This window comes from Octopus sinensis, unplaced genomic scaffold, assembly GCF_006345805.1.
Source record: "Octopus sinensis unplaced genomic scaffold, ASM634580v1 Contig10384, whole genome shotgun sequence".
Classification (NCBI taxonomy): domain Eukaryota; kingdom Metazoa; phylum Mollusca; class Cephalopoda; order Octopoda; family Octopodidae; genus Octopus; species Octopus sinensis.
The window spans coordinates 118,544-129,179 of NW_021832124.1; the positions used below are offsets into that span (position 1 = coordinate 118,544).

The 10,636-nt window shown below is 35.4% G+C and overlaps 2 protein-coding genes across 2 annotated transcripts; one reads left to right on the forward strand and one right to left on the reverse strand.

Moving 5' to 3' along the window:
- Positions 1 to 1,132: 1,132 nt before the first annotated feature.
- Positions 1,133 to 1,927, reverse strand: LOC118761196 (zinc finger protein DPF3-like). The gene is made up of 2 exons (XM_036498921.1): positions 1,248 to 1,927; positions 1,133 to 1,216 (listed from the first exon to the last, which is right to left on the reverse strand). Exons 1-2 carry the CDS (start codon positions 1,368 to 1,370, stop codon positions 1,133 to 1,135), a joined length of 207 nt encoding a protein of 68 aa, XP_036354814.1. The 5' UTR covers positions 1,371 to 1,927.
- Positions 1,928 to 8,825: 6,898 nt separating this feature from the next.
- Positions 8,826 to 9,158, forward strand: LOC115228383 (protein C-ets-2-like). Its single transcript, XM_029798980.1, has one exon. It carries the CDS (start codon positions 8,826 to 8,828, stop codon positions 9,156 to 9,158), a length of 333 nt encoding a protein of 110 aa, XP_029654840.1.
- The last annotated feature ends 1,478 nt before the right edge of the window (positions 9,159 to 10,636 follow it).

Sequence of the window (10,636 nt, forward strand, 5' to 3'; positions counted from 1 at the left end):
CTTATACAGGAATCCGAATCATCTCCGAATGTCTCAATTGGGCAAACAGAACTAAATCCTGTCATACGTGTGCTCGTCTTCTCCTCAGTCTTTCAAACACAAACGAACAAAACCTTATCAATGTCTACAAGTCACTCATCGCTCTTCTCAACTCATCCCACGCCCTCACAGTTCAGTTATCAGCAAATGCACTACAACAACTTGTGGTTGGTCCCCTGTTGTGTCCCAGCCTTCTATATTTTTTATTCCCAGTCAGATTGTCTCCAATGCGATCGCTGCTCTCAAATCTCTTCATTTGGAGATTCAATTTGAAGGTTTTTTACGACGGAATTTTGGCAGTGTCACAACTGTTGAAACAGTTGGCAGATTACGAAAATTACAGAAACGAGATTTTCGATTCGATTATCGAATTGTTGGTCAAAGAAAGCAACATAAAAAAGATTTTCCAAACCGGTATTCCACAAAAAAGTCATCATCGTAGAACACGTGTCAGAAAACGAGTCGGTCCCTGTCTACATTCAAATGTCTGCCATTTGCAAGTTGCTGAGGTGATTAGTCGTTTTGAGACTTGAGGGCATTTATGGAACAAGACCCAAACAGAGTGGATTTGTTTGTAAAGGTTGATATGAAATATTGAGTTGAAATAGAACGGCCTTCTATATGGCCTTATGAATTCGATTGGCAACTGTGATTGCTGGAAACTGCAGAAAGAGGCTGCTTACTGCATTCGAGTAAGAAATTGTGTATAAATTTAGTTTTTATGTGAACAATCAGAGCAGATCGAAACAATTGTAGAAAAATGTATTGGGGAAATATTATATTCTATGATTATTGTATTTTGAATTGCACATTTATAGAACGAAACGGACAACTTTTATGCACATTTGACTGAAGTACATCTGGAAGTGTTTAGATCGTCAGGAATGAAGCTTATGACCCAACAAAAAATAATTATTTAGAAAATACATTTTTAACATAACACTTTGTACAAAAAATGCTTTAAAATAACCAAAAATTAAAAATCCAATTTTATAAACACAAGAAAAAACACATTTATAAATAGAATTAGAAATAAAATCAGCGTCTAAACCCACACAAATGACACGTCCACTTACCTAGAGAATGAAATACATCAAAAACCATCAGGAGGTTGGAGGAGTGCCGGTCTAAGACAATACATGTGATACCCCCGGTCACAATCATCACAAAACAACAACTTATCCTGCACATTCACACCCCCAACATACATCATTGTCCGACGTCCCACACACAGTACACGACTTACACTCAATGCACTGCCAGGAATACGTTTTTATGACCCCCACCATGTGATCCGCAAAATTGAGACAACTCGGATGACCTACCTTCATTACTCACCCTAACCAGATCTCCTGCAATTACAACACGTCAAAAGTTCCTCGGCCTTCCCAGAACGGCTGGTCGTCGTCCCGAGACAAAAATCGCAGTAAAGTCCCCCTTCTTCCTCAGTTCGGTATTTGGTCCTCACAGGGACTACTCTTTTCGGTCTCTTTCTGCTTGAGAACTCCTCCGAGTCGTCCGAGTCTAAAGAAGGACTTTCCTCCTCACTCGACGACTCCTTCAAGGGACGTGACTCCTTTTCTACCCCGGTGGCTGGAGATGACTGATGTGGGGTACCATCCACGTGCACGAAGGTTTCAGTTTGGAGAGTAGGAGGTAGTCGGCTGTATTTGGAGGGTTTATATTGGATGGTTCCGTCTTGTTCGGAACTGAGGACGTCCTTTTTGGTTTTCCAGATAGCACTGTCATATTGGTATACGCAGGTAAGTCGGTCAAAAAAGGGCAGGCGGGATTCACGGTCCTCAAGCAATTTTGAATTGAAGTGACTGACGGATTTTATGCCTTCTTTGTATAATTTGTTGTCCTGAAAGGTCAATTGGAAAGGCAGGATTTCCTACAAAAAATCAACACACAACAACGTCCTCCATTCTTAAAATAATTTATTTAGTTTTATTTAATTAAAAGTTTGATTTATTAAAAGTTTAACTAAATGTTTTTATATTTATAAACGGAAATATAATGAAATTTATAAACGGAAATATAATGAAATTGTGATTGTAAAGGCTTGTAGTTTTTTTAGAGATGTTTTATATAATAATGAGGAAAAATATTTTTTATGTTAAAAGAAAAATTAAATAAATTAATATTTTTAGTTTCTAATTGGGAAACCAGATTAAATACATAATTTTAATTATCTCATCAAGATTGCTATGAGTGAAAAACAAGAAAAAGATGATCCACTAGTTGGCTGTGAAGTCCAACAAACGGAACATCAAATCCTTATTAATAAAGAATTTCTTCATTCGCAAAAATTCAAATTTCAGTGTTTAATATTTGTATGTCAAATAATATCATTTTTTACTAGTTACTCAACTTGCTGATTATCATCTTTTCTGCAATTAGTACACCACTCAGCATAAAGGGAGGTGAATTTATACTTTTTTCCACATTTTTTTCCATGTTCTTCCAAATTGCTCATTTTCTATTTTTTCTTTTTTGTTTCGACAAACTATTTAAACCAACAACGATAAATATTACCGAATTTGGCTCATATTTGTTTTTCTCCCTTATTTTTCTAATTTGTCTCATACTCGGAGCCAGTGCATCGTATTCTAATTCTTCCGCATCCGGAATTCTTGTCATCATTGATGTTTGTAATCTTTTTGTCACAATTTAGATTTACTGCGCAATTTTGAGTGGCGTTCACGGATTGCTTGGATATTTCACTAAACGTGGTACCCTCAATTAGATAATTGGCTATTTTGTTTTTTTTGAATCTAAATTACTGGACGTTTAGTTTTTTGCAGTTATCCGAAATCAAATATATTTGAAATCTTACTAATTGGATTATCCTTTTCTTTCAAAAATAGCTTAAGTATGTGTAGCAGACCACTGTGATTTATTGCAGATTATAAAACCAGGTTGATAATTCAAATTTATCATTCAGAATTTGACCTTATAATTTGAATTAATTAGTTATCATTCCAAGCAAAGTTTATAATAGGGGTTCTGCTTTTTCGAGTCGATGAGAAAATAATGAAAGTATTAAGTTAGACTTTTTCCAATCCATCAACAAAAAAAATTACATATTTTACTCTGATAAACCTTGAAAAATTAACAAATCCAAATTAGTAAATTTATTTAAGTGGAAAAAATATCTTATCATGAGAATTTTGGTTCTAGCTTCCTTCTCTTTGCTATCGATCCGTTTCTTTCCGCCAGATTCATCGCCCGGAAACAACGTCTGTATCCTCGAACGTTCCACTGGTGTCTCGTGATGGCTGCTTCCTTCACTTAGTCGTTCATTGATCGCATTCTTTGCCGTTTTAGATAAGAGTTTGACTCTCTCCAGTGTTTATTTGATTACAATTGTCTGAACATATGCAAATGTTGAGTCATGGACTTGTTTTGGTAGTGCTTGTAAAATTTTTGGACCACCATCTGAAATAGGCCTAATAAGAACAACCAGTGCCAGCTCTGACTGTAAGAAACAACTGTCCATCTCGTATACTGCTATTATATTAACTACTTGTAACTTACACACGTTCAAATTATCCACAGATAAACTATAGGTCATATAGAGTAACATGGTCGCCTATGGAAAAAAAGAAAAAAGACTGAATTTTCAAAGCAGTTGACGGAACCCAGGTTCGTTGGATTCCAACCAGAATAAGCTAGCAACTTTCAAATACAAGCCTAAATCCCGCTAAATAGAAAGCGGAATTATTTGTAGAAAATGTATTTGAAGATAAGGTTGAGAAGAAAGTAAATAGGAATGAATAAATGAATTCATACTTGCGAAAATTACAGTGATCAGTTAAAGTGAATTAGACCAATTGATTTTCAATCAATTTTGATTAAATAATTTAAGAATGTCTCGCCATTTTAAAGAACATGCACAAAGCCAACAAAAAAGTATTATTCTCCCTTAATTGGTTGGTGGTGGCAGTCCCCGATAAGCCCAAGAAAGTGGTCATGGACATTACCAAACTCTTCATTCGCGAATCAGTCCTCCTCGTCGAGGAGTTGTCCAAGGGGCAGTCCGCCATTCTAATCAAAATCCGTCTTGCCAATGTCCGAGAGAAAATCACCAACCTCAAAGCTACAAAACTTGTCCCCAAGTTGGTAGATTGGCTCGAGTCGGGCAAAGTCAACTTGGAGACCGTCGAATTAATTTGAATTTCCGCACAAGTCTCTGAGGAAGTGCGCCAGGAGAGTGAGAACATTTGTCGACGCCAGAATGATCTGGATGCCACCGTCCGCTATTACTCACACGGAAATTCTTTGTTCTCAAACATTTTGTGATGATATGTTGAATTAGAAGAATTAGAAAAAATATTTTTCAATAATTGAAATAAGAATTAAATAAAAATAATCGTGCAGAAACACGAAATATAAAGACAAGATTTTTTAATATTTGATGTATGGAATAGCCTTCCTAAGTCATTCTATTTATTAAAAAAATTCGTATTTAAAATTATAATAATATTTAGATCAATATATATTTGCGAAAAGTCATTCTCAGAAATGAATTCAATAAAATCAAAATTGAGAAGTTAGCTAACCGACGAAAGTCTTAATTCTTGTGTAAAATTAAAAATGACTAACTATATTCCCGAATTAATAACACTGTCAAATGAGATACAGGGACAATCGTCGCATTAATTATTTTATACCTTCTATGTTTAATTTTTTTTCATGTTTTCTTTACAAAATATTTTTTATATGGTGGCTCTTTAATCATGCTTTATTGATGTTTAAGTAAAAAGTGTCTCTTTGCCACAAAAAGGTTGCCGACCCCTCTCCATAGTTATCGTTGATTCACCATTTTTAGGTTGCCGCCAAAAATATGGCTGATTACAAAAATTAAAAAAATCCGATTTTTTAGATTTAAACAGGATTTTTTTGATTTAAATCAGATTTTTTATGAAATAGATGATTTTTATTCAAAAAAATAAATAAGAATCCTGAAGTCGAAAAAATTCGTTCAATTTCACCTGCTCCAAGAATTTTTTTGGAGAGTGGAATTGTTTCAGAAGGTAACTAACAAGAGTTCGACTCCCACCAAGTAATACTTTACTCAATAAGCTTAGAGCGATCATGTATTGCTTAAATCAGTGTTTCTTAACGTGATCCTCAGAAATATGTTTAGGTCAATTAATTCTTATGATTAAAAAAATTATTTATTCATTTGAATATTTAATTAATTTTATTCCAATGGTTTTCTTCTTTGATTATTGATTATCTCAAAAATCTTGAAAATAAAATTGGAGATTATTTCCCAGTTACTGAACCAATTGCGACTTAAGAATACACCCTTTTATTCCAGAAATCAATAAATTAATTTATAACGACCAAGAAATTGATTTCCAAGGACAGTTGATTGAATTACGAAATTCGCAGTTTCGCAAGTTGACATTTAATTCGCATTCGATTATGGAATTCTGGATTTCTGTTATTAATGAATATCCAATCTTAAGTGATAATTTCCTTTCCAACCACTTATTTATGTAAAATGGCAATGTCTTGTCTTGTTATTCTGAAAAGTAAAGTTCGTAACCTATTTAAGGTGGAGGACGATATGAAAATGGCACTTACCAACATTACCAAAAATTGAACAGCTAGTTTCTGAAAAGCTGGATCAAAAATCACACCAACTCTAAATACTATGATTTTTTAGTTTTGTTAGCTTTTTTATTAAATTGTTTTGTTACTGGTGGTCCTCAAAAAAATTCAACAGACTAAAGTGGTCCCCGGTCAAAAAAAAATTAAGAAACACTGGCTTAAATGGTTCAGTTCTTGCTCCAAAATTAATCAAAATTGGGGGAGCATATTTATAATGTTCAGCACAATTCTCCAAAGCGAGTTCAATATCTACAGTTGAAAGAATTTTCACAACATGCTGGGTCCATTAGATTCGCAAGTAAGTGAAAAGGTTTTAATGCTTGATCAGCTTGAGTTTTCACTTTTTCTAAATAGCCGTACATTCATATTCCATATAAGTTTGTTCAAATTCCTTCCAATTTTTCAGCATGGCAAATCTTCGTAGAATCATTTTGCATTTTGTCTAAAGCAACAGCAATTGATTTAATCAACCGCAAATATTCTTCAACACGACATTTTAGGCAAATATTTAGGACTTTGGAAGCAATATCTGTATCAATATCGGATCTGTGTTTTTCACAAATTCTCAAAATTTTTTTTTATAGAATATCGGATAATAATCCAAAGAAAAATAGAGAAGAGAAGTTAACTAATTTAGATGAGTCGCCGAGCGGATGGACAGGCAATTTCCACGTAATATCGCGAACGATATCCGCTGAAAAAGCCAGCTCGTTTCACGACTGTCGTGACTCCTTCTCGAGATGATTAAACCAATCTCTGAGAGGAGTTTGAGGGCTTTGGGTCCAATTATCCCACTGGTCTCGAAAGCCAGGGGAATGAAGCAGCAGGTATCGGTCAAAGAGGCATATTTTGCAGTTTTCCTGGATTCGGCAAGGACAGATGCAGATCCAGGACGAGTAGCGGAGTCAACCAACGATGATGGAGAAAATGAGTCTACGCAGGTAACATCCCACACGAGTGCCATTCCCTTCCTGAACGGGAATAAGGTCGACCCGTCAGGGCGTTTTCCGATGTTACAACCGAAACACATTCTCAAAATTGTAGACCAAATTATCCAGAAAGATTCAAAACAATCCGATAAAGTGTTCCAGCAAACATCAATCGAAAGACAAGTTTTTTCTGTACCATGTAACTGGAAGATTGACATTTCGAAAGTATTTATTTATTTTGTTTCTTTAACGTCAGCCACTTCTACATCTTTTGCAAAAAAGTTTAGATAATCTGCCGAGCAACCATATGTAATATTTTCACTGTCATCTTGCATCATTATCCCCCTCCTTTTAGCCATGTTGGCAGCATTGTTCGTCACAAGACTCCCGATTTTACATCGGCAGACATGGCAGAATCTAATGCAACAGATTGAAGATACTCCGCAGTGTGTCTGTGTTCAGAAATGTCCACAGTGTCAATTAGATGGCTTTCTCCATCTGATGTTACAATCGAGTTTTAATACGTATCTAGCGAGTTTTAATATAAAAACAAAAAATATTTAATATATTTTTATAATTTTAATCGGGCCGCACCAAAATTGTGGCGGATGGGCCGTGGTTGAGAACCGCTGGCCTAAATAATAAAAAACAAAGTGAGTTTGATCAGTAGGAGGGCAATTTAGCAGTTTTTCGATGAATTTAAAGTGAGTGAGGAGCATGTGCCTGCAGCAATATTTCTTGAGCAATAGAATGTCCAAAGCACCACATCAATTGAGATGCCTATTGTACCTCTCGCTGTATCTACATGACAACAATGTTATATACTGCACCCAATTATTCCCTATCACTTTCCCACACGAAAAACATCTAATCGGAATAAACGAGTGATGTCACATGATTATGTTGAGAGTAAAGACTCTGTCTTGAGAGGATCACCCTTATACAGTGGACGAACATGTAATAAGTTGATGTGAACATTTCGATAAAGAAATTGACACATATCGTTGACAGTGGTATAAGTAGTGTGTTGTTATAAAGTATGGCATAAGAGTAGACAGGCTGGCACTGATGACGACTTTGCTGATTACTTCTACAATAAACAACGCAGACACACAAGTCTCTCCTCTCTTCCTTTACTCCATCACATTCCTCGCCTCACACTTGGCCACCAGGTTGCCTCTATTCACACATTTGTCCCTCCAACACCTCACTCCTCTCTATATCCGACTTGAGAACCTCAGGTTTGGTGCTCTTTACCCCAAGTCCCTTCCTTTGCACGGAACGTCTGAGGAGTCGATTCACTTACTGACCATCACCTACACCAAGTCCGCGTCATCATCACTGCCTCCTCCAAAGGGCGACACTCCTGACCGGGTCCTTCTCCTTACATTCCAGTCTCATTCACAGTGATGGCTCCTCCTTTTTCGTTTTCGCCACACCTTACGACGAGTCTCATTCCACTGAAGTGGTCAGGTCTACTCATGGTTGGTCTCCTCCCAGTTAATGTCGACACTCAGTGCAGTCCCTCCTGTTCACTCCTCGGCCAATTTCGTCATTCTTCCAGACTGAGTATTCACAGTCGGATTGTCCCATCACTCCTGCGAGACACACTCATGTACCCCTTCATGTAGTCAGACCCGCCGTTGACCGTAATTGTCGTTAATCAAAAAGAGATTAGTGAAGTGAGAATGGAGAGATCTTGCAAGGTGATTCTTTATCGCCGCAAATCTTCGTTCTTATCCTGGACCCCTGAGTAGAAGATTAAATGCGAAATTCCCAAATGTGCTAGTGGACAACTCTGCCAATAGTCCTTGAATATACTCAAAGAACCACTTGTGTTGTTCATGGACGACATAAAATTGTTTGCTCGGAAGGAAGACACTGTAATAAGGATAATGGCTGAGGTTGATCAATTCTTTCGTTTGAATCCAAAACAGTGAGTTAAGGTGTCCAAAAAGAGTTGATTAAGTTTATGTGGATAAAAAGCAGGTGTAAATTCATTTATATTTAATAGTTACGAGTTAACACTTAAAACAAACCGGACTTGACGCCGTTTTAATTAAAAAAGACGCAAATTCGCAAAAATTGCCGTAATTTACGTCTCCACGAACAATATAAATACGTGCTGTGCGTTCTGCGGATGACAATTACTACTTGGAAATGAAGACTTGTTTATACCAATTTCTTATTGAAAACCTAAACAAGAAGTGTCCGTATCTCACGTGGATTGGGATGTCGAATTCGTTTCGCATCACCAATCCACCAGAACTTGCAAGAATGTGGGGGGAATTGAAAAACAACCCTAAGATGACGGTTGACAAGTTCAACCGCGTCTTAAGGTTGTACTACAACAACCCCAGGATCTTAAAAAGGGAAAAAGGACCAAAAAATACCTATACTTTTTATCATGATGTCCCATATCAATCTACTGAAGAATATACTTACTCGAATGCATATGAGCCCCCACTGACAGAAATTCAAAACCACTTTGGGGAGTGGAGTTATGAGGAACACCTCTTTCCGCAATATTATGATGATCTTTCAACTTATAACTTCTTTTATTAAAATTCTTTATTTTTTAAATAAAATTTCTACATGTTAATTGTTACATTTACACAAAAGTAAATATTAGGTCGAGAAAGTAATTATCGATTGTTTATCGAGTTCCTAAACATCGATTTTTTTACTTAGATCTGACCCGAATTTATTGATTATTGAATTTTTTATTGATTTTGATTTTTAAAATTTGTTAATACAAAAAATAAAAGTTTTAGTTGTTAATTAATTAAACTTTGTTAAATTGCTTTAAAACAAAACATTTTTTTAGACTGGTTTGTTCCCACAGTTATTAATAAAAGAAACTAATTAACTAATTAATTCCTAACTAACTCCTAAGCTTTCGATGTGAAATTTATTGAATTTCCAATTTCTTTTACTTAATTAATTTACGTGTGCTATTTAGTCTTTCGTCGGTTGCTAAAGTTTTTTTAGTTGTTGAGTTCTGCTGTTTGTCAACACGAAAAGAACAAGAACAAACTTCGATTGTCGAAATCAACTAATTCAATACAATATACCTATTATGAATATTTCCGAAAATGCGTATTAATAAAAAAGGTTTACCACTCTTGTTGTAATGGCATGTCAAGAACATTGGAGTCTTGTCTATGTTGCTATTCCTGCTAAGTGGAAATTCGCAATCTTTCGTTTTTTTATACATAGAATTGGAATTCCATATTTTAGTTTAGGTCGGTCTTTAGAACATCGATGGACGCTGTCAAAACCCTTAAAGATATGTCAATGGAAGCTATGACTGTTTGTTTTGGCGGTTCCTCTCATTGAAGCTGTCCAGGACAAATTTAAAAAGAGTTGTTAAAAAAAGTTGTTAGGTTTCGTTTTCATGTCCTGTTTGGAAACGTAAATATATTATATGATTGACAAAATTTTAAAACTGATTTGAATCTGAAAATTTTTTAAATCGAATTGTTCCTTCAATTTGCTTTGATGTCTAATCTAAATTAAAAAATTTACATATTAATTCATTGTTGATCACAACGTGGTCTGCTCTTAGATCTCCATGAACCAACTTCTGTCGATAAATGTAATGCATTCCACTTGCGACACAACAAAGACACTATTTAGACTAAAGAAATCAACTTGTATTTGCTAACATGTTGACTTTGATAGTTTTTCTTTATCTTTTGCGAATTACGTCCCCAACGTGTCCTTGCTTCATAAACTCCTCTTCCATAAACTCACGATCCTTTATTTTTTCGGGTAAAAACTTTTATAACTGACAAAAAATTCTATCAAAGGAAATATCTGATTTTCTTTGATGTAATAATTCTCGACTCCTTTGTTGTAAACAGTACAAATTTTACGATGTTTGACGGCCATGAAGATTGCTAATTCGGAAAATTGCTGGTTGATATTCATATGACTGGTTGACATAAAACAAACTTTTTCTATTTTAGGAAATGAAGATTTCGATTCCAAATTAAAAATTGACTCATCGGCCACACTACAAAAGAAAAAAAAGTTAAAGG